Source organism: Durio zibethinus, chromosome 5, assembly GCF_047325235.1.
Source record: "Durio zibethinus cultivar Kanyao isolate XHJ-2024 chromosome 5, ASM4732523v1, whole genome shotgun sequence".
Taxonomy (NCBI): Eukaryota; Viridiplantae; Streptophyta; class Magnoliopsida; order Malvales; family Malvaceae; genus Durio; species Durio zibethinus.
Window position 1 is genome coordinate 2,757,341 of NC_143166.1, and position 22,999 is coordinate 2,780,339.

At 33.9% G+C, this 22,999-nt stretch overlaps 2 protein-coding genes and 1 pseudogene across 13 annotated transcripts; 2 read left to right on the plus strand and 1 right to left on the minus strand.

Annotated features, from left to right (window-relative positions):
- Positions 1-509: 509 nt before the first annotated feature.
- On the plus strand, positions 510-19,711 carry LOC111282952 (ADP-ribosylation factor GTPase-activating protein AGD2-like). Of its 12 annotated transcripts, none has more exons than XM_089760580.1 (20): positions 510-738; positions 1,070-1,146; positions 1,610-1,710; positions 2,094-2,164; positions 3,149-3,211; positions 4,460-4,504; positions 5,078-5,143; positions 5,798-5,845; positions 5,956-6,051; positions 6,159-6,200; positions 6,997-7,212; positions 7,334-7,462; positions 8,386-8,601; positions 11,802-11,888; positions 11,993-12,247; positions 13,315-13,433; positions 14,729-14,819; positions 15,358-15,824; positions 16,164-16,302; positions 19,625-19,711. In XM_089760580.1, the coding sequence occupies exons 1-19, from the start codon at positions 691-693 to the stop codon at positions 16,273-16,275; spliced, it is 2,349 nt and encodes a 782-aa protein (XP_089616706.1). In that variant the 5' UTR covers positions 510-690; the 3' UTR covers positions 16,276-16,302; positions 19,625-19,711. The 12 variants fall into 12 exon arrangements, with proteins under 12 accessions (XP_089616706.1, XP_089616707.1, XP_089616714.1 ...); XM_089760581.1 differs by lacking the exon at positions 19,625-19,711 and adding an exon at positions 17,494-17,607; XM_089760588.1 differs by lacking the exon at positions 19,625-19,711 and having other exon boundaries at positions 15,358-15,658; positions 15,762-15,824.
- On the minus strand, positions 16,781-18,099 carry LOC111282955 (small ribosomal subunit protein mL103 (rPPR7)-like; annotated as a pseudogene).
- Positions 18,152-22,118, plus strand: LOC111282954 (uncharacterized). The gene is made up of 7 exons (XM_022871277.2): positions 18,152-18,963; positions 19,625-19,711; positions 19,824-19,868; positions 19,960-20,055; positions 20,188-20,289; positions 21,373-21,527; positions 21,603-22,118. The coding sequence occupies exons 1-7, from the start codon at positions 18,406-18,408 to the stop codon at positions 21,682-21,684; spliced, it is 1,125 nt and encodes a 374-aa protein (XP_022727012.2). The 5' UTR covers positions 18,152-18,405; the 3' UTR covers positions 21,685-22,118.
- The last annotated feature ends 881 nt before the right edge of the window (positions 22,119-22,999 follow it).

Sequence of the window (22,999 nt, forward strand, 5' to 3'; positions counted from 1 at the left end):
CAAAAGAGTTCTTTCTTTATATAAATCAGAAAACGAGCATTTTCGTTAAGGAGATTCGAACCAGACATCAATTTATGGGTCCAATGGTAGGGAAATCACCGGGCCTTGGGCCCAATACAAGCCCGGTTTATGGTGTTGGACCTTTTTCTAGGATTTTGGAGCCCAAATCCAAGGAAACCCAAATAGAGACCCCGGCCCGCAAAAAAATTCCAGCTCAGCTTATTTTAGCCTGTAAAAAGAGAAAAAAATTGAAAAAAATCTAGAATCCATTGAAAATCGTAATATTTGGTCGGGACTCGGGATTGATTTTTATTTTATTTTATTTGAATTAAGTTTAGATAATAAATATATAAATTAAATTTCAATTAAATTTTATATTAAAAAATAAAAAAATCGAATTAAATTATATATTTTCATTAATTTTTATAAAATAAAAAAATTATTAAACTAACCTCAGATTTTTAAAAATTTGTAATTTTATATATTATTTTAAAAAACTGAATCAAATCAAATGTCAAGTGAACCATTTATTACTCCTAGTTTTTAGTTCGTGGCGATGCACCAAAAATTACCCTTTCTTTAATTAAACAGCGAAGCATCTCGTGTCCAACGTTTTCATTCTGGATCCACGACAGAGACCCTGAGATTTCGGAGTATTGAAATTCGAAACAAAGAAGAAGCAAATCAGCAATGGCGGCCTTTATCGAGCTAGAAGATTCCCCTATGTTTCAAAAGCAGGTAACTCCAAAATTCTCCACATTTTCATTATTGTACAAATTTTGATCCACAATTATGTTTAATTTATTAAATTCCTTTAATTTCTTAGCCAATCGCTGAAAACTTTTTCTTTTTGAATCAAATTGTGATTCAATTCTAACCGTTTTAGTTGAATATAACTAAGTTTTAATTGATTTTTTTACTGAATAATCAAAATTCGATTGAATTTGTTAAAATAATGACTAATTTTATATTGCCATGTATAAATATACTTCATGATCTCATTGGGATTAGTATTTGTTTTTTGTTAAATGATAAAAAAAAGGTTCTAATGTGTTTGTTGATTGAACAGATATGTTCTTTACAGTACACGGCTGATGAGTTGAAAGATCGCTGTCAAACATTATACGAAGGAAGTAAGAAGTTTATGTATGTTTCTTTCTTTTTCTATGTTCACTAATTCTTTTACTTGTAGTGTCGGATTTGCCTTATCAATCTGTTAAGAATGCTTGGATTCAGTTCTTGCCAATCTTAGTTTTTGAGGTTATGTTTTTTCTGACTCGTACGTCTTTGTTATAAAATATGAATTTTCTTTTCATTCTTAGTATATTAGGTTTGTTCCAACTGATAACATATTCTAAGTGCGCTGAATTCTCCCTGCAAAAGTATCAGCTTCGCAGTAAGGGCTTTGAGCAAGATTTTGGGTTCAAAATTTGGTCTCTAATTCAAATGTATCTTTGTCACATTATTTCCCTTAACATCTGACCTTGAATTTGTCCCCTCTCTCCCCTACCATTATACAATTTCAGCTACAATAATAAATAGGGTATCATTAACTTTATTGCCGACAACCCAATTACCTAAGACCTCTCTCTCTTTATTTCTTTTGCAGGACAGCTCTTGGAGAAGCATATAATGGGGACAATAGCTTTGCTGATTCTTTAGAAGCATCTGGTGGTGGACAAGATGATCCCATTAGTGTCTCCATAGGAGGTAAGTCAATGTGTCTTCTTATTCAAAGTTTTTAACTACCACACCGGTTAGCTCAGTTGTTTCTTACAAATTAATTTCAAAAATTTTGATTAGGTTTAAAGCTTTGGTTCTAGTATTTAAAGTTTTGTCAATTAGTGGTTATAAAAACAGATGTGCATTTGACTCTGTATCTGTGTGTGTTTCTGTCTGCTGAATTATTTTTCTCAAGTAAATTTCTGTGCTCAATCAACAGCAGAAAGTGAAAAACTATTCAAATGCTTTTTGGCTTTTTGCAGAACAAATGCTATTGAATGGCAATTGCTTTTTCACGGTTTCATAGAATAATCTAGCTGAAAGACTGAAGATTCTACCTAAAGAAACTTTTAAATGGTTCCCTTTTGTAGGACCAATCATGACCAAGTTCATCAATGCATTTCGTGAGCTTGCTGGCTATAAGGAGTTGCTTCGTTCACAAGTGAGAATCAATTTACCATCTAAAAAAAAAGACAATTCTTCTCATATAATTGAATGACAAGGGGATAAGTAGCCTTTGTCAAATGCTTATTCCAAATGTTTCTGTTTTTTCACTAGCAATATTTTATTAGATGTTATTTCCTTTGCCAACATTTGGTTTTTCCTTTTTTTTTCCTTTTCGATTTGATTGTGCATGATTACGCAGTATTTTGTGCCTTAGATATATTTAGATCCCTATGAATTGATATGCCTGTGCATATTTTAAAGTTGTGTGAAGTAATAAAGCATGCATGGATGATTTGTTAATGAGATTAGAATGGAAAATTTTGCTTCAGGTGTTGTAATCAACTTACCTTTACTCCCAACATGAGTGTGAAAGACATTCTTAATCAGAAGATGAGCTTCTAGATGGTAGATATCATGTATCTTTAGAACTTGTATTCATAAAGTCATAGAAGGTGTGTAAATGTAAGCTATCAACTAATTCAACCAGCTTTTAATGAGGAAATAAGCTGTCATCTCATAAAAAAGTACCTTTGAATTTGTCTTTGCTTAAAACATTGCTAGGTGCATGCGCACATGGTATCTGTACAAACAGTCTTATGACATTATCTTCTACTTAAAATAGATTCACCTGATCAGATTGTAATTTTGCGTCAAAAAGTGTTTAACGTGTTAATTTCTACATATGCAACTACTTTCTAAATTCTTTATTTGCTCTTAGATGCCTTTGTGTTCAATGTGGTTAGGATATAGCACTAGTAGGTACTGAACATATTTGTTGTGCATGAAGGCTAACAATTTTGAGGCCACCTGCTGCATAACTTCAGATAAGCAAATTTTGTTTTAAAATATTTCTTATATTTGAGAGTCAATATTAACATTTGCATCTTACCTTGCTACATGCCCAATAGAATAGTTATTATTTTTCATGTTTTGTTTGGGATGCTCAATTTTTTATCTGAGATTTGAATACCTATTGCAGGTTGAGCATGTGTTAGTTGATCGGCTAATGCATTTTATGACTGTTGATTTGCAAGATGCAAAGGTGAAGATAATTTAGCTGCTATCTCTAATTTTTTTTCTAAAATTGCTGGTTTTGAAATTGTTATTAACTAGCCACTTTCCACAGTCTGTGTGTGTGTTGAATTTTTCTGAAAAATTTAAAAGAGACTGAGATAGTGAGAGATGAAATAAATCGCTCCCTTGTTGAGATTTTGCATTGAAACGTTGCTCTGTGTGATTGCAATGGGGGTTGTTCATGATTGCCGCCTTTCCCTGACTTTTCCTGTAAATCTTTAAATTTGATGTAGGTGCACTGGATGACATATGGTGACCTTTTTTCTGTTAAACAACCACTTTGGTTTTATAGCAAACTTAATTACTTGTCATGTTTTCTTTGGTCTGTTGATGTGCTGTGTGTTGATTAATTGAGACACTTTTGAGAGGCCTTACCTTATTGGAATCTTTCCCTCCACCATAAACAACCTCTAACATCACTCTTTTCTGGTCTTTTTACTTCTGATTTGCATTTTGTGTTTTCTCTCGTCTTCGCACCTGCAATCACTTTTTCCTTTGAAGTTGGAAACTTTTCTTTTTTCTATTATCCATTTCCACATTATGTATCCATGTAGTTTTCTGTTAGCCTAGAAATATGCTTTTTATTTTATTTTATTTTATTTTTTTTATCTATGTACTTCCAAGTAATAATATTTCTTTTATCTTTCCATATATCTTTTATATTAAATTTGCCTCTTTTCCTTTTTCTTATCATCTTGAAAATGGAGCGCTTTCTAACAAAACTCTGTAATCCACCTTGGAGTCTGAAATTCTGAATGTGAGGAAAAATATAGGACCCTCAAATGAATAGAAGAGCCAATGATTGAGGCATATTATGTTCCTCTTTGCACAGGACATATAACAGCATTTTTTATTCAAGTCATGGACATTATCAAGTCTTTTAGCAGAGATTGTATATTTCCAGCATAAGAACTCATCGTGGATGAAGATATTGGATCTACATGTTCATAATTGTGGAAGCCAAATATTTGCAAGATGGATTGAGATGTCTCCTCAAAATACAACAAATTCAGATGGTGGGAGCTTGGGGGTGGTTGTGGGGGGTGGCATATAAATTGGATGGAAACATAACAATTACATTCATTATTAAAGAGCTCAACATTTTTTATAACTTTTCTTTCTTGCTAATAATTTTAGAGTCTAGAGCTAAATTCATGTCTCTATTCCTCCTTTCCTCCCAAATTGTCTCACAGCTTTTATCCTGTGTCTTTTACAGGAGTCTCGTCGGCGGTTTGACAAAGCTATAAATACATATGATCAGGTATTAGAGACAATGAAACTTCCTTTTTGGCATAAAGTTAATTATTGGGTTTGGATATTAATGACAGTTTGAATCTCCTTCGTTATTTTTTTTCTTTCTCTCTCGGTCATGGTATCATGAATAAATTTTGGAGCTAAGGAATTATTAGTTAAAAACATATTATGTCTATATGTACAGCTACTGAGAATTCTTGTAAATCAAGGGCTATCCGGTAAAAATGAAAAACAGAGAAACCTGTCAGTAATTGGTGACATGTCTTCTGTCTTCTGAAATCTGATTATTCCTTGCAGCAAACAGATTTATTCTAGTTTACTATCTTGAATATTAAGTGGCAAACATTAATGAAGATGTCTCATTTCTAAATAAGTTCTCCAATGGATTTACTAATACAAGTGCTGAGAGCATACACAAATGATGCAGATGGATATGCCCTGTAAAATTTTACATCACAACTACCCTTTCTCTAAAATTTTATGAAAAGCTACAATCAAGCATAATAAAACCATTAAAAGCATAGTGTTCCTTGATTCCGGTCAAATATAAAGCTTTTCACCAAATGTTCTGTACTGCCAGGCACGTGAAAAGTTTGTGTCTTTGAAGAAGAACACACGAGGAGATATTGTTGCTGAGCTAGAAGAGGTATGCCCTTTCCTTATGTAATTATACTATTCTCTGTATGTTTCACCAGTTCTCTTATTTTTCTGCTATACTCCTGGTTCACTAGTTAGTAAACATTTAACCGTTTCAGTACCATCCAAAAGAAACAAAACACCTGTTTTTCCGGACCATAGAACTATGGATTTGATCTTATTTTAGGTTGTAACTATTGTAGTCTTCTTTGTTTATGATGTATTGTGCCTTTTTCTTGCTTACCTTTATCAGAAGAAAGATGTTTCTGGTTACCTTGATGTAATGTTTACACTATCTTGTCTTTCTGCTTAGATATCCTTTATGTTGTTTCCAGTATCTAATAGCTCATACTTGATCTGCATTGACAAAAATTTTGGGTGCAAATCTTTAACATTCTGTCCGAGTCCCCAAAAGTAAATATATCTTTTGTTCTGAGAATTGAGAATCTAACTAACTAATTCCTTATAATTAAAGATGGAATTGTGGCTTGGTTTTTGCAAATCAAGGCATTATTGGTTCAAATTATACCATGTTATTATCCACATCTATTATGTTTTCTTGATAACTTCCAAACTTCTTTGTAGAGTGCAATTGTCTTTTTCATAATAAAACTAACCTGGCTTGTATTCTGGGTTGGATTGGATTGTATTTTGTTCTTGACAGGATCTACAGAATTCAAAATCTGCTTTTGAGAGAAGCCGCTTCAATTTAGTGTGTTTGTTGCAGCTGCAAATCTCCCTGTTTATTTATATTAAAATCATATTTTCCATTTTATTTCATGCTTCATTTGGTGACTTTTCTTTCTGGTTTAAGGAAAACAGGTAAATGCACTAATGAATATTGAAGCAAAAAAGAAGTCTGAGTTTCTGGAATCTATAAGTGCAATTATGGATGCCCATCTGAGATATTTTAAGCTGGTTTGTACTTCCTTTTATGATGTATTTCTTAATTTTCTGCTGGACTCAGCTAGTTATACAAGTTGTCGTGTGTGTGACTAAATATGATTGATTTCCTTTTGTCATAGGGGTATGACTTATTGAGCCAGTTGGAACCATTTATTCACCAGGTAATATTTTACTTTTTTCTTTTATTTTAATAAAAAACAAATGAGACTAAGTTGTTGATTACCACTTTCGAATTAACTGGATTAATTATTTAATGAGGGTTGTTTGTCTCCATGATGTTAAAAACAAGTTAATGACTTGCAGTCAGTAGAATCAATGATTTCTAGAAACTTCTTCTGTAGAAAAGTTGGCTCTGCAAATGGCTATGAGCTATGACCATAATGTTGGATGCTTGTGTTGGCAATCCATGTGATTATGGGAATACTGTGTCTTTGTTTAGAGACTATATTATTTGCATGCCTCTTTCTATTATCTCTTTCTTTTTGCATTAGATGTTTACAGTTACAAAGTATAAACAGATAGACAGGCACATGCAAGACACACACAACTATATTCTTGTATGCTTAATTTTGGGAGTTACCATGTCAAACAACATTATTTGTCTACGCCAATGCATATGAATTTATCAAATCCTAGAACCATCTAGTTGCACGGTTCATCCTTCTTCAAGATTCTTCAATTAAGAATTTCATCTCCTGACTGCAACTAGAGATATGCATTTATATTATTTGTTACATAAATCGTTCTATAAATGCATAAGTTAAATGCATATCTCTGTTTGATCTGCACATTCTGTGTAGAATGTGTTCGCACTTGTCATTTTGAATTTAAAACAAGTGGCTTTGGTCCCATGCCCTTACACTGTTTGTCTTCATCATAAAATTTAATCTAATCTGATTTAATTGCTTTATGAATAAGGGTTTCACTTGATAACTGAATTGATTTTTTTTTGTAAAGGTATTGACATATGCTCAGCAATCAAAAGAATTAGCAAAAGCTGAACAAGATAGGCTTGAAAAACGTATTCAAGAATTCAGGACCCAATCTGAGATAGATACTTTACGAGCTTCTACTAACAAAGAGCCTTCCACAAGTACTGGTGGCATTCATGTTATTGGCATGAGTTCAGACAAAAACATAGAAGCGATCATGCAGTCCTCAACAAATGGGGAGGTGAGTGCTTGATCTTCTTATCTTTTTATTGGGCTGTTGTTTTCATATTGGCATCATGTTTATTTCATCAAGGGTGTTAATTGGAGAAATTAAATATTTCTTTTTTTCATTCATTTTGCAGGTCCAGACAATCAAGCAAGGATATTTGATAAAACGTTCTTCAAGTTTGAGGGGAGATTGGAAGAGGAGGTTCTTTGTACTCAATAGTCAAGGAACTTTATACTATTATATGAATAAGGGTACCAAAATGGTATGTTATATTACTTTATAACCATCCTTGGTTGATCAAGTTTAATGATATAGCTTGAAGCATATTGTCCCTTTATTATGATTATGGATAAGTGGGGCATATACCTGGATTTTAGTCTTTATGCTTGCTAATTTATGGTTGTGAGAAATTTGAGGATGTGTGACAGAGATAATTAAAGTGTTTGTATGGTTTTGTTGCACTATAACAGTGTTAATTTCTTTTTTGCATAGCAAGCTCAGGAGAGAAGTGAAGAGAACAGACTTAAAATTTCTCGTTGCCCCATTTTTTATCTCTTCAAATGTGGTTAGATTTGGAGAAAAATGAGAATGAGTAATGTAATTCTTCATGATTTTTGAATAAATCCTTTAGATGTAGTGATAAAATGTGTCAAAAAACTCTATATCTAAGCAAGAGAAACTGAAATTCCTATCAAATCACTTATCTTCTTTTCTTGACTATCTGTCCTCTTCTCTCCTATTATTTCAAACACACTTTAATCTAGATATGCCTAAAATTATAAAGTCCCTGTATCTAGGTGCTGAAAAGATAATTTTAATCTTCTTTTCCAGCCAGCTGTTCCAAACTGTTTGAGTAGAGAGAGAAAGAAAAGGCTTTTTTAAGTTGCATGAGTATACCTCATAAAATTTTGATTTGCAAGTGAGGTGAATCTTTTCTTATTACCTATAAATTGACTGCTTGTTCTGTGGTGTTTATAAGTAAATTTAACTCTTATGCATAAGCTTTTGGCTACTATTGGTAGGAACTCATTCTTTAAGATAGCTAGAGCAAAAGGTCTTCCAGGAACTATTAAGTCAAAGTATCTAGTCTTAATGCTATTTCCCATGTAGGAAATAATTTTGGGCTTATGTTGTGAAAATGATCTTGCTGAGGCATGATATTTACTTTATCTGCTTTATTCCCAGGGTTCTCACCATCAGTATACTGGTTCAGCTGAACAAAATAGTGGTGTATTTGCTAGATTTCGTGCAAGGCATAATAGGTCCTCATCATTTAATGAAGAAACTTTGGGCTGTCATATTATTGATCTTTGTACTTCAACAATAAAGATGGATGCAAAGGATACAGATTTGCGGCTTTGCTTCAGAATTATATCTCCACTGAAAACTTACACATTGCAGGTGATATTGATTGATCATTGAAATTTTTTCGCCTCACTTTTCTTGAACTTATCAAGGATATGGTTAAAATATAGCAAAGTCGCAGCATGATACATTTAACTGACTGCATATAGTATGAAAAGGATTTTCTTGCTCTTATTGTTGGATTTTTGCTTGGGACTTTATTTGTGTTATTAATTATCTTATGAAACCTTAATTTTAGCTATTTAAGATTGACTAAGGTTTAGATGATGATAGATGAAGGTGCTAGGCACTTAATGGTATTTTGCTAGGTTGCTGTTTTAGCAAGGTGTTGAACAATTTACAGTGTATCATTTCAATATCTTGCTGTTTTAGCAAGGTGTTGAACAGTTTACAATGTATCATTTCTATATCTTCAGGCTTCAAAAATATTTTGGAAAATGCAATCAATTTTTGTGACAAATCTGTAGAGTGGAATTACATGAAACATGAAGCAGGTTGTATTAGCCTCTCCATATATTTTGGAAAATGCAATCAGTTTTTGTAACAATTCCGTAGATTGGAATTATATGAAACATGAAGCAGGTCGTATTATCCTCTGCATATATTGCTAGTATTTATTTTTAATGGTGATGAGGATTCCAGTGTGAAGTTAGAAAACTGTTTTCTATTGTCAAATAGAGTGAACAAAACTATATTAAAGGTATAAAAAGTGAAATTTGTACTTCTATTAGAGCAGTAAACCCACAGGTCAATGCCATGATGATTCTACCAGTGATAGTGTGAACCAGAAATTTGATTGAGTTTAAGCATTGCAAACATTTTGGATAGATGAAGGGAAAAAATCACTAAAATGCACCAAAGGAGTGCCAACAAGGCTAATTTTAATGGAAAAAATGATCTAAATGCACCAAAGATGAAAATGAAGAAGTTTAGTGAAGAGAGTCAAGGAAAGCTAGTGATAAATTATTTTGATGGATTATTCAGCAGAAGTGATCTAGACAGTTTGGAATGCCTTAAAAATTTTTTTTGATTAAAAGTCTAGAAATGTGTGGAATTAGAGTATTTGTTGTAAGGAGGTTGTCAAGAAAATCAAAAGAAGAAAAGCAGTTCGCCTTGTCGAAGCCCTAATGATTAGGTTATCTGATGATAACTTGGTTGAAAAATTTGTTTGATAAGATTTTAATGACTGAAAAGATGCTTGATGGATGGACGAAGAGTACTATATAGATCTGGTGTTATTTGCAAAGTTTCTCTAACCGTACCTGCCTTGAGATTTTGTGAGAAGGTTGAGAACAGGTAAAGGTGTGAGCCAACAATTTCATAAAATCATGGGTAATACCAGTGAGTTTGAATCAGAATAGGCTTACATCAAGGATTTTCAGAATCCTTACCTTTTTGCAGTCGTTACAATGAGGTTACTATGCATATTGAGAGTAGAATTCTGAAGTCCATGTTCTACGTAGGTGTTATGTTATATTTTTAGTAGATGAAACGTAGTTTAGGGTCAATCAATAAGTCTGAATTACAGAGTGCACTTCGGTCATGTTTTTATTTGGGTTAATTGGAATAGAGATAGAATAAACTGAATGTGGTTTTTAATATTATCAAATAGGGATGAAAGTGAAGTAGTAAATGGGGTTCAAGATATTGTTAACTGTGACCATTTTAGGTATCTAAGATTGACTATTGGCAATTTGTAAAGGAGGAGAGACAGAAAATGATTTACTTATCAGATCAAAGCACGCTGGATGAAATGGCTAACTGCTGGTGCAACTGGTGTGTAATATGATTATAGGGATGCCTGTTCACTTAAATTGTAAAATGTAGCAGTTTCCATGCATTTTGGTAGTAGTAGTAGTTAGCAAACGTATACGCAAAAGATTGCAGCTGAGATGAGAATGTAGAAGTGGTCTGTGCTAGTATACCCAAAAATGAAAAAAAAAAAAAAAAGAAGTGAAAGAATGAGAAATGAAGTCATTTTTCCAACAGTGCAGATAGTATCCATTAGGAAAGAAATTAGTGGTAGAAAGTTTAGATTGTCTGGAAAGTTGTAATATAAGTCCAGAGATGTGTAAGTATGAAGGGTGACTTGATACAGGTAGAAGGAATAAAGAGGGGTAAAAGTGAACTAAGGGATGAGGTAGTAAGGATGTGAAATCTAGAACATCTTTTAGAAAGCAGAGTCTTAATTGAGTGGAATAAAGGAAAAGGATTCATGTTGCCAACCTCAACTTGCTTTTTGGAATTAAACTAGAGTCTAGTTGAGACAATATCTTTGCATTATGAATGTTCCAACTAGGTAGTTTAGATAGCTTTTTGAACCTAGACTACTTGCACTTGCATGAACATGAACCTCCACACCTCGTTTTTGGTATTCTTAAGGACTAGTAAATACTAAAAATGTCAAAGAGGTCTGCCATGCTAGCACAGAAGAGTTTAAAATGAGAGCCATAACCAAGAGAAACTAATGATAATGATATGGATATGGTGACTAAATTACTGTGAGTTTTAGGGCAGTCTTCTATTGAAAATTTGATGTTAGATGCTTTGGGATGCAAGACTCTTGTTTACAAGTGTTTGGAACTTGTACAGGTGTTGAACAAAATTGAGCGTGATATATCTTTAGAACTGTGATGCCACTATATCATTTCCTTTTGAAGATAATTAATATTCCTTTGTGTGTGTATGTATGTATATATAATTATATATCTATATATTTATTTATGTATGTATGCATGTATGTATATCTGTAGGCGAGTGTGTGTTTCTTGTGAAAAGGTTGAAGATTGAATGCTAGTTAAATACATCGGTTAAAAGGATGAAACAATTGTGTCTGAAGTTTTTGGAATACCTATTTCTTGATGCATCATATTTGTCAGTAAATTATTGCTAAATTCTAATCAATTTATCAAATCTGCAAAGTTATTGAGAGATATGGAAACTTCTCAAAACACAACATTTTATTTCACACAATGACATGCCCTTTAAAAGCAAATTTCGAAGTGTTCGTAATCAATAGCTTTTAGTCTTTGTTGCCTATAATTTTATACTTCTTCAACTATGGCATGAAAAGCGTGGATCAGATTCTCATACAAACTTGTTTGAAACAATTATTACAGTTATATTTTGAACTAGATAATTGAATATAATAAAACAAAAGACAATATTTGTGAACTTTCTAGATTAAGCTATATAATAATGTTTTGTTTGTGATAATTGTGACTGGTTTTGGGCAGGCTGAAAATGGGGCAGATAGAATGGACTGGGTTAATAAAATAACTGCAGTTATTACATCTCTTTTGAATTCTCATATCCTGCAGCAGGTTCTTTTTTCCTTTTAAACTCATGTTTTTCTATTTATGTTGAAACACTAAATTGCTACTAATGGTGATTTGGTTGTCTGTTGTGGCTGCATCCGGGAAAAAAGCATGTGGAGAATAATGCTTATGCTCGCAGAGCTTCTTCTAATGCTAGGTCACCTAATAGCCTTGGTACTTTAGAGATTGACCAAATAGGCAACAGAGCAGAGCCCGTTTCTGTGGTCCTCAAAGAAATTCCTGGAAATGATGTTTGTGCAGAATGTAGTGCTTCTGGACCTGATTGGGCATCCCTTAATCTTGGCATATTATTATGCATTGAATGCTCAGGTGTTCACCGTAATCTTGGTGTACACATTTCAAAGGTGCAATTTGTTCTTCAAAGAAGAGAGAAAGACTGTATGGCCTTTTTTTTTTCTTTCCAGTTTTTGTTAATTTTGCTATGCTGGTTTTGAGTTTATAATTCATAATCTATATTTGGTCTTCAACCTGTTTACAGTCTCTTAGAAACATAGAGTTTATGCTCTTTGATAGCACTAAAAATTAGTGTCCACTGTTAGCTGTGATGTAATTATTTTTATGCCTGCGGAAAGTTTATTTCTGTAGTAGGGACATTGAAGAGTATTAGGTCACAACAAAGGTTTCTTCTTACTATTCTTCGTGTTGTTATTTTAGACTTTAGTTATTACACTGTCCACCTTAGGTTGCAGCAATGTCTCTTCTTACCATGTTTTAATTATTACTACCTATATGGTTGGTGTGCATGGGTAAGAGTTCCTCCATTTTGATGATATTATTAGATTGTTCAATTGAATTCCACATTATCGTCTCTTAAAGTATTTAGTGCCCTTCATTTCCATTTTTTTTGGTTGTTGAATCAGAATGTTGGGAGAATCTGTTGTACAATTTCAAACCAGCTAGTATACTTGCAAGTAACTTTGCTGTTATTGACTTACAAGTAGTTTTGCCCCGAAATATGTGGTGGACAATATGAGTTGTGTTAGGAGAATATGTTTAGTTCACCCTACACTTTTGGGTGCTGCACCGGGCTGTTAGGAGAATCTGTTGTACAATTTCAAACCAGCTGCTATACTTACAAATGACTTTTCTATCATTGACTTACAAGTAGCTTTGCCCATGTGGTGGACAAACCAGCTGCTATACTTACGAATGACTTTGCTATCATTGACTTATAATTAGCTTTGCCCATAAAAATTAGGCAGACAATATGAGTCGTGATGTTAAATTCCCAACCTTTGAATTTCATGAATTGAATGAAAACTTACTTGCCATTTTAAGTAGCAAAAGAAGAAAATTTAAGGTCAGAAGAACAGATAAGAGGGAGGAGGCTGATAGAAAGAAATTGATATCCTATGATCTTTCATACATTTTAAGAGTCTTCAATAAAAGAATACTCTTCTTCTGTGTGCAGGTGAGATCTTTGACATTAGATGTCAAAGTGTGGGAACCTTCAATTGTGGAATTATTTTGTACTCTGGGCAATGCTTATTGTAACTCTGTATGGGAAGGTTCACTCGTTAAGAATGAGAGGTAAGATTTCCTCAGGTTAAAAAGAGAATAGAAATGATGCTCCTAACTAATCTGTTAATTTGCGAATGCTATTTCTGTACACTAACTGTAATTTTTGATATGGTACCTATAGAAGATCAGGCAAGGACAAAAAAAAATTTAATATGCTTTATTGGTCTTGTGATCATGTTAAATATGAATATGCATGATTGAGGCGTTTTCTATATCTACATTTTGTTTCTCAGAAAAGAAGTTTTGCATTTTCCCTTTTGTATGTTTGTTTTCATGTGAATTTGAAAATTGTCTCTAAATAGTTTAAATTAGGTTAATGTAATATCTTAATTATGAGGAAATATAGAACACCATAAAATTTGGTGGCCTTTTTGTGTTTAAAAAAAAAAAAGAACTTAAACCTCTTTTTTCATTATTTGACATTAAAAGGGTTTTGTAGGTAAAAAAATTGTCATTGTTTTTTCTTTGTAACAAGCAATAATTCTTATTGAAACAATGTTAAGGATCTAAGTACAAAAGTAAAATTAATGTCAATTAACCATGTCATCTTTTGAGAGAAATCATGGTTATACTTAAAAATACACTAACCCAACTTGTGGAACACTTGTTAGCACAAATGTCAGCAATGAGCTTTATGTTCTCTTTGCACATGCCTGATCTCTGTAATCTCATATCTTCTAAAATGTAATTTATAGAAATGTGGAATAGTTTTGTAAAGAGATGTCCGCGCTCCTTCATTTAGTCATTTCTTCATTATCATTATTTTTACCAATAAGAATTGCTGTTCTAAAATGCCATTGAAGTCCTCAAGTGAAAGGATTGTTTTTGATAATTAAATTTATTTCTTATGCTTTATCTTGAACATGATGAATTTTAAATTGGACAAAAGTTGTCTTTTTTGTTAAAATAGTGTTTGGTATAATAAGAGTATCTTTCTCTCTCTCTCTCTTTCTTTTTTTTTTTCTTTTGTGAGCAAGAGAAAAAAGCCTCATCCCTTTTTTGTTTTTATTCTTGTCTATGTGAATATGATGTTGGATTCCTTACTTTCTACCCTATTCTTTGCCTTATTGTACTCACTCCTCCTTACATGTTTGCCAAAATTGTCCAAAAGATGCTCTGTTTTTGTTAGAATGATAGCTTGATAATCGGTTAAGTTACTAAAGAGTGAATTTGAGGAAACCAAAGCTGGTAGTGGTTTAATTGATGATCTATAACTGGTTAACTGGATAGCTTCATTTTGTGTTGTAGTAGCTACCTATACAATAATCTGCTTTACATTTCCTTTTCAATGTAATTCTTTGCAGAGTGGATGAATCAAATGCTATTGGCACATCAATAACAAAACCATGTGCCAAAGATGCAATATCCAATAAAGAGAAATACATTCATGCTAAGGTATCTAGTTAGATTTTTTTTTCTCTCGATGTCCATCCATTGAAATTCATATTTCACCATCCATGTATTTCTTCCTTCCCTCTTCCTTATTTGATTCCCCCTTGCATTGCACCATTTAACTTACGGGGAAGTTGACTGGATTTCAGTCAGTTGGGAACCTCTTCTGGTATAGTTGCCTCCTTCAAGTAATTGTGGTAATGTTAGTCTTCTGCTACTGGTAATCATTCTCTAAATTGATCTGTGGATTATTTAGCTTCTTATGCCAGGAAGGAATAAATCACTCTAGCATATGATGTGTTATTCTTCGTATTCAAGACTATTTTCTGTTGGTTCTTTGTTCTTTATGCCTGAAGTTATATTCAAGGCTGAAAAGCAGGTGCACTTGCACACTAACACACCTGTTCCCTTTAGACAATTTCCAATTTTCATCAGTGCAAATCGCCATGCTGTTTAGATTAGTCTTTCATCTCTCGTGCTGCTAGCATAAGAGGCTGTGATTTTGAATAAAAAGCCTAACATTATTCCTTCTCTTAACCAGTATGTAGACAAATTGCTAATCATCAGAGATGCAATGCAACCCAGAGTTCCTTCTAACTCAACAGACATCTGGCAAGCTGTTAAGACTGATAATTTAAGAGAAGTATATCATCTAATTGCAATATCAGACACCAATATCGTAAATACCACCTTTGATGGTGTTTTTAGCATTGAGTTGTATCACCTTGTTGTTGATGCACAAGACTCATCACTTGATAGCCACAAAGAGGAAAGGAAACAGTATGATCCATCAGCCTGTCAGAGAATCAAGGATTCAAATGACCCGGGGAATTGTCTGCAAGGTTGTTCGTTGTTGCATCTGGCATGCCACTGTGGCAATCCAGTGATGCTTGAGCTGTTGCTGCAATTTGGTGCTGATATAAATAAGTGTGACTTCCATGGCAGGACTCCTTTGCACCATTGCATTTCTCTAGGGAACAATACATTGGCAAAGTATCTACTACGAAGGTAGGCTGCATGTTTTGCATAAATAACAGAAGCTATTTGTGGTAGGGCTGTTAGAAGACATTTTGCTTAATTGTCTGAATTAACTTCAAATGAAATTTCATATTGGTCCCCAAACTTGGACTTGGAAGCTTTACCACGTACCAAATTATTTGGTAAACATATTTCATATGGTTAAAAGATTGCATCATACAACATATTAATCTCTGCTCATATGGTGCTTGATAAAAAGGATTGATAAAATGACAAGTTACAGATTGCCTTTGAAATCTAATATAATACTTTTATTTGTTAGTCTCATCTCTCATGGATAAGCGGTTTTAATATGCCAATGATGTGCAGAGGCGCACGGTCATCGATTAAAGATGGTGCGGGATTTAGTGCATTAGAAAGGGCTATGGAAAAGGGAGCAATTACAGATGAGGAGCTGTTTATTTTGCTCACTGAAAGCTAGAGAGAGAAACTTGGGTGCCCCAAATTGGTAAGCCTGCTTCTCTCCCTTGGTTTCTCACTTATGTTGGCTGCTGTCGCCTCTAGCATAATAGGAGTTTTCTGTCCTCTTCTAATCTGTCGACTTTGTTACTGAATTGTTTCTCCTATATTTCAAACTAATATATGTTATTCTTTGCAATGTGGAATGATTATCTCTGTTGAATTAATTTCGATTCTATGTTATGGTTTGCAATGCTTGGCCCTTGAAAAAAATCACTTTAATTATTACCATTATTTCCATGGCTACCAAAATTATAACTGAAAAGAACTTCAGAAAGAAAAAGGAAAATTATCCTTAACTATAACACCCTTGATCAATAAACTTGATTTCCAATGAAAACTATAATTTCATATGATGTTTCGAAAGTGAAAATTCATATCTCGAGATTTTTTGGATATAAAAAAATGGTTGAATTGAAAGTTTAATAGCAATTTCAACAATATAGAAATGATCATATCTTTTGATGACTATTTATCTCCACATTCTATGGAGGCGCAGCTTTGATTTTCAACAATGACTCTAGCACATTCCCTTTTAGTTCTTTATTAACTTCTCAACAACTTGTTTTGCCTCTTTTTGACCTTGACATTTCCATCAACTCTTTAACCAGGCAGTGTATGGCTTCTATAGTTTAATAAAGGAACAGCAGCTTCAATTTCCCCCCATGATTCTAGGGCATCCCCCTTTAGCCTCTTTTTCATCTTCTCAACAACCTGCTTAGCCTCTTCTGATCTTGACCTTTCTACCAACCCTTTAACCAGACCTTCCATTGCCTCAAATGGAGGAACCCAGTTCCTCTTTATAATTTCCATACTCATTTCCAGACCTGAATCCAACCCATCTATGATAGTATTGTAAGTGGCTGAAATCGGCTTCACCCCTTTTGAAACCATGTCATCCAGCAACTTCATTCCTTAATCCTAGCCTCTTAATCCTATGATTATTAAGTAGTCAAATTGCCCTATAAACCTTTCTTCAAAACCTGTTTCATAACCTATCAAATCCATTTGATCCCCATTCTTCAAATAAGCGCTAACAATAAATTGTAAGTATCAATATTAGGACTCACATCCATGTTCTCAACCCATTAGGGTGCAGATTAAATCTTGTTCTCTTTCACAAACGCTTTCAAAATCAAGTTATGCGATACAACAGTAGGCTTGACGCCAAGCTTTGCAGGAATCGTCTTGAAGCAATCGTGAATTTGCTCGAACATCCCATTGTTCAGATAAACAGTGAGAATAGCACAAAGGGATTTTTCGGACACATTAGAATACCTGTTTTCAGACAAATCTTCGAGGGTTTGGAGTGCATTTGAGTAAAGCATAATGAGACGAATCCAAAACCCTGCAGACTTAAGGGCTGGGGCATTTTAAGAATGAAGCTTTTGGGTTTAGAGGAGGCGGTTGGCACGAGCTAGCTTGCGGATGGAGAGGCGGTAGATGGGGCGGTGGCGGAGGAGAGTGGGCCAATGGGAACATTGTTGGAAGATTTCCGCTAGCTTTTCAGGTTTTTTTCGGATAGGATGTCTGATTTTGCGGCTTTGAAATAAGGAAATGGGGTCTTTGTTTTTAGCCTATGTTAGTCTGAGTGGAGAAGAATCACTTGGGTATTGCTGGTTTTGGGTTCTTGAAAATGTAAGCCATGCTTTTTGATGCTGAAGCTGGGCAATTCGGGGAGAGAGTAGTGCTTTGGGATCCTGCCTTCGGAAAAGGGTAGAGAATTTACAATAGGTGCATTCAACTTAAAGTAATACAACACTAGTTGTAATGTAAAGTTTATTATTGTCAGTGTAGTAAGGTTTTCTTTTTGGGGGTTAGGTTAATTGGGGTCAAATGTCCCAATCAAATGGCCCATTGGGACCTGCAGTTGCAGGAGTTAGGGCCAAAATCCAAACATTTCCAAAGTCCAAAACCATCAAAGTTGAAAGTTGAAACCTTTTCTTCGCCATCGTCGGTGATCAGCATTCAACTATAAAAAACGAGCAGCAAAGCAGTCAGTACCAGTCCAGCCGCCACCACCGCCACCACCGCCACCACCACCATCCCCTCTTTCTCTGCCTTTCCTAAAACCTCTCCTACCTCGCCTACAATGGCTTCTCTCAGCCACCCTCTCAAAACCCATTTCATTTCCACCCCAAAAGCCAAACTCCAACTAGGCAAATCCCCCACCAGAGTCCGCATGTCTTTCCAAGAATCAGGCCCAAGCGTCGCCGTCGTAGGCGTCACTGGCGCCGTAGGCCAAGAATTCCTCTCCGTCCTCTCCGACCGTGACTTCCCTTACCGTTCCCTCAAGCTCCTCGCCTCCAAACGCTCGACTGGCAAGTCCATTTCATTCCAAGACCAAACCTTCACCGTCCAAGAGCTCACCGCCGACAGCTTTAACGACGTTGACATTGCGCTTTTTAGTGCTGGTGGGTCGATAAGCAAAGAGTTCGGTCCCATTGCGGTTGAGAAAGGTACCATCGTTGTAGATAACAGCTCGGCGTTTCGAATGGTTGATGGAGTGCCTTTAGTAATTCCTGAAGTGAATTCGGAAGCTATGGATGGGATTAAAGTTGGGATGAAAAAGGGTGCTTTGATTGCAAACCCAAATTGTTCTACTATTATCTGCTTAATGGCTACTACTCCTCTTCATCGCCGTGCTAAGGTATAACATAAGTTCCCATTTTGGTGGGTGTTATTGACTTGTAAATATTTGAACATTTTGATTGGTAGATTAAGGCTTGCTTAGAAATTGGTTTTCCAGTGTCTGTTTGATGCTTCATTTGGGTTTTATTACATTAGATGTATGATGTTTTAAAAGTTGCTGAGTTATGAAGAGTAGAAAATTTTTGTTTCAGAGACATTCCCTTGTGTAACAATCTTAGCCATTTATTGTAACTTGGGTTTTTTCGTAAATAGAAGGACAATTTAGCAAAGTAATAGAAACATGAATGAAGGAATTGTTTGCAAAATTTGCTTGGTAAGTAACTGAAGACATAGTGAGTTTGAAGTAAGATGACTAAGTGATTGCTTGTAAAAGCTACTACGTGAGAAATGAATAATTAGAGTTTTAATTAGTATGTTATAATGTTTTGGGTGCTTTGTATTTTATAGTGGATTAATTTTAACTGAAATTTTTATGAGATATTGAGAAGAAAACTATATGGTTTGAATCTTTAGGGTAGGATATCTTTTGTTCATTGTTTTGAGCTTTTGCCAGTTTCACTGCCTAAGTTATTGTTATGCTGTATCAAGCAACTTAAAGATCTCATGCTTACCTGGCAATTTATGTTTCAAATGTTGATTCTCTTCATGGCATGTTGCAGGTGACACGTATGGTGGTTAGTACTTATCAGGCAGCTAGCGGTGCTGGTGCTGCTGCTATGCATGAGCTTGAGCTACAAACCCGTGAGGTGATTTGATTCAGATTTTTTTTTTTTCTAATCTTCATTTATTATTTACTTGTTAAACGAGTGTTTGGTCAATATTTTCTTCTAATTGATTCCTTGCTGCATTTTCTTTTAGGTCCTGGAAGGGAAACCTCCAACTTGTAATATCTTTAAGCAACAAGTATGTGTTTACAGTATCCATAAATTTGTGTATATCTTTTCATCTCACCAGGTTTCTTATAATTTTCTCTTATTTCTTTTTGCTTTTGCAGTATGCTTTTAATTTGTTCTCACATAATGCCCCTGTTCTTGAGAATGGATATAATGAAGAGGAAATGAAAATGATAAAAGAGACAAGGAAAATCTGGGTAAGTAGTTAAAGTGTTCTGATATAAAAAAAATCATCTAATGTCTTTTTCCTTTGAATTTTCTATTGAGACAAAAAATCATCTAATAGAATAATGTTTTGTCCTGCATGATTGTCTTTCCCATTTTCTCAGAATGACATGAATGTTAAAGTCACTGCTACATGCATACGTGTTCCTGTGATGCGTGCACATGCTGAGAGTGTGAATCTTCAATTTGAGAAGCCCCTTGATGAGGTAATATTTTATAAAATTGTGAATCTATAATTTTATCATCAATATATGAAATAAAAGTGATGAAAAAGTCACAAACATTTTATTTGCTCTTGTCATTATAGCTAGTCTGGTGCATTTACATGCATTGCTTTCATCTTTCAAATTTTTAAGCTCCTTTTTATTTTTTTTAGGTGAAGAAATTTAGGGCTTCTTCTTATTTTACTTGTATGTATAAGTTTTTTTTCCCCTTTTCCTTTCATCATTTTCATTTATTGGGACAGAAGTTGTAAAGAATGGGTTAGGTTTAAAGTTGGATTTTGTTCAACTTTTACAAATATAAGGAAAATTGGAAATGGAATAGATATCTTACATTCTTACTTTCAAGCCACATTGTCAGGGTCAACTCTTTTTAAATATGTAATATGTAGCATATATAATCGTAAAATGCTAGTAAGGCAGTGTAGGACCCCAATTTATATCATCCCTAATCATACTGCAAAGTTTTCAAAATAGAAAATAAAAATCCCAATTTTCCTGTTTTGAAAACAATGTCAAAGCATTTCTGGTGTAGCCCATGTTAATTTATCTGAAGTTGATATACCTTGATCGGAGCTTGTTTATCTTAAATCTTATTTCATGCTATCTTAAAAGAACTTCTAAGGATGTTTTTATTGCCATTGATCTTAAAGAGAAAAAGTGTGCTCACTAACATGCTGAGTAATATATACTACTTAATATTACTTGTTGCTCCTTGGTATCTTTTTCAAATTGCAATCATTCATTGAGTCAAATATTATATATATATATATATATATATATGATGTTTTTCAAGTTGAGGTTTTTAGATCATGGTAGCTTAAATTTGATAAAAGAATACAATTATATCAAATGCTATGTTGTCTTTGAAGATAATTGTTATATTTTCAAAAAGATCATGAACCAAAGAGATCAGAATGATGAGTACGAGTTATTTATAAGCTTGGCCACATCTGTTCCTATATAAAAAAGTCTTCTAGATTCCCTGTTTCTGACCCAAAAACGTTTTCTCATGTAGCTTTGGTTTTATTTTCAGCTCTTTATTTGGTAAATTTTTTTGTTGATCAGGATACAGCAAGAGAAATTTTGAAAAATGCTCCCGGAGTAGTAGTTATTGATGATCGGACTTTTAATCACTTCCCTACACCATTGGAGGTATCAAACAAAGACGATGTTGCGGTTGGCAGGATTCGCCAGGATGTGTCTCAAGAAGGAAATCATGGGTAAAATTCCTCTTTCCCTACATTTTATTTGTCCCTTTTAGAGTATTTTCATGCTAATATGAAATTTTAAAATAGGTTGGACATCTTTGTTTGTGGTGACCAAGTACGCAAGGGAGCTGCACTTAATGCTGTTCAGATTGCCGAGTTGCTGTTATGATCTTGCTGGGGCAAATTCATTCATGCAATTAGATTTGAACTCACTAGTGTTTAGTTTAATATAATTGGTCTTTGATTGCGGATATTTTTATTATCTTGTTTGAGTTGAACAAAATTTTGAAAGTCTTTTGTAGCATAAACAATTAGGTTTTTATTTTGGCTCTTGACGTTTTATTATGGATTCATTTGGCGAGCAAAGTGAGGGGTTCGCACAGAAAATGATATGACCAAGCGGTGAGAGTCCCTCTTATCATGCTGCCAAATGAATCCTATTTATATGGCCGGTTCGCGGCTGTCATACTCTGTGTGGATGACATATGGTCCATTCAGGAATTGACACATGGCTTAAACATGATACCATTGTAGTTAACAAAACCTGAAGAACATATTGAGCTACTGTACCACTAGCTATATTGAAGAAAATTCTCCCTCCTACCCTTTAGCTTCTTGTTTGTGATTGTGTCAACAAAGGAATTCTACTGCCAAGTTCCTTGAAAATTCAGCAAGTTAAACATCTTCCCAAGCTTAAGGGTTAAACAAAGTCAAGATTCCATGGAATTTGGTTCAAAGCTACATTTAAGACTCCATCAAATCATTTCTTTTGGACCAAGTTCTTTTTTTCTTGGTAAAATAAGGCATAACTTTGACCCATGATAAAGGTAAAAGAATCACCCAAACTTAAATTACCAAGGTTTTTTTTTTAAAGTGAAATATATTTAAATTACTTATTCATATAAATATAATATTCAAGTTACTTAAATCTAAATTATTGTGTCTGAAATATTCTAAACAAATTTAAACTATTTACCATGGAATCCTTATTGCCTAAGCAATTTAAACTATGTATGCTTTTTACATTAAAAAAAAACCCTAGATATCAGTACCAAAAAATAAAACCCAGATATGCTTTTCTTGAAGAGTTTAATATTTTATGTGGAAAAACTTTATCTTAAGTCATTATATTAAGAAATTATTACTTAAAAGTATAATAAAAAAATTTTAAAAACAAGTGATAATCTTTTAATTTAGTTTATAATATTAAAAATTATCCACATATAAAAAACGAATTTTTTTCGTATTCAAATGTTGTATTTTTAAAAACTAGAGAATAATACTAAAATACATAAATTATTTTGGATGGGTAACCAACAGGATTTCGAAACGTGTCAATCTCAAATAAGTTCGACCGTTGAGGATCATAGCCCATGGGAGCCTGATGTCAAAAATACTAAAATAATCGTGCAAAGCAAAGCCAAGAATAATCTCAAACCTTACCACCCTTTATTTAATTCTCTTGGCGCCACAACTAGGCATCC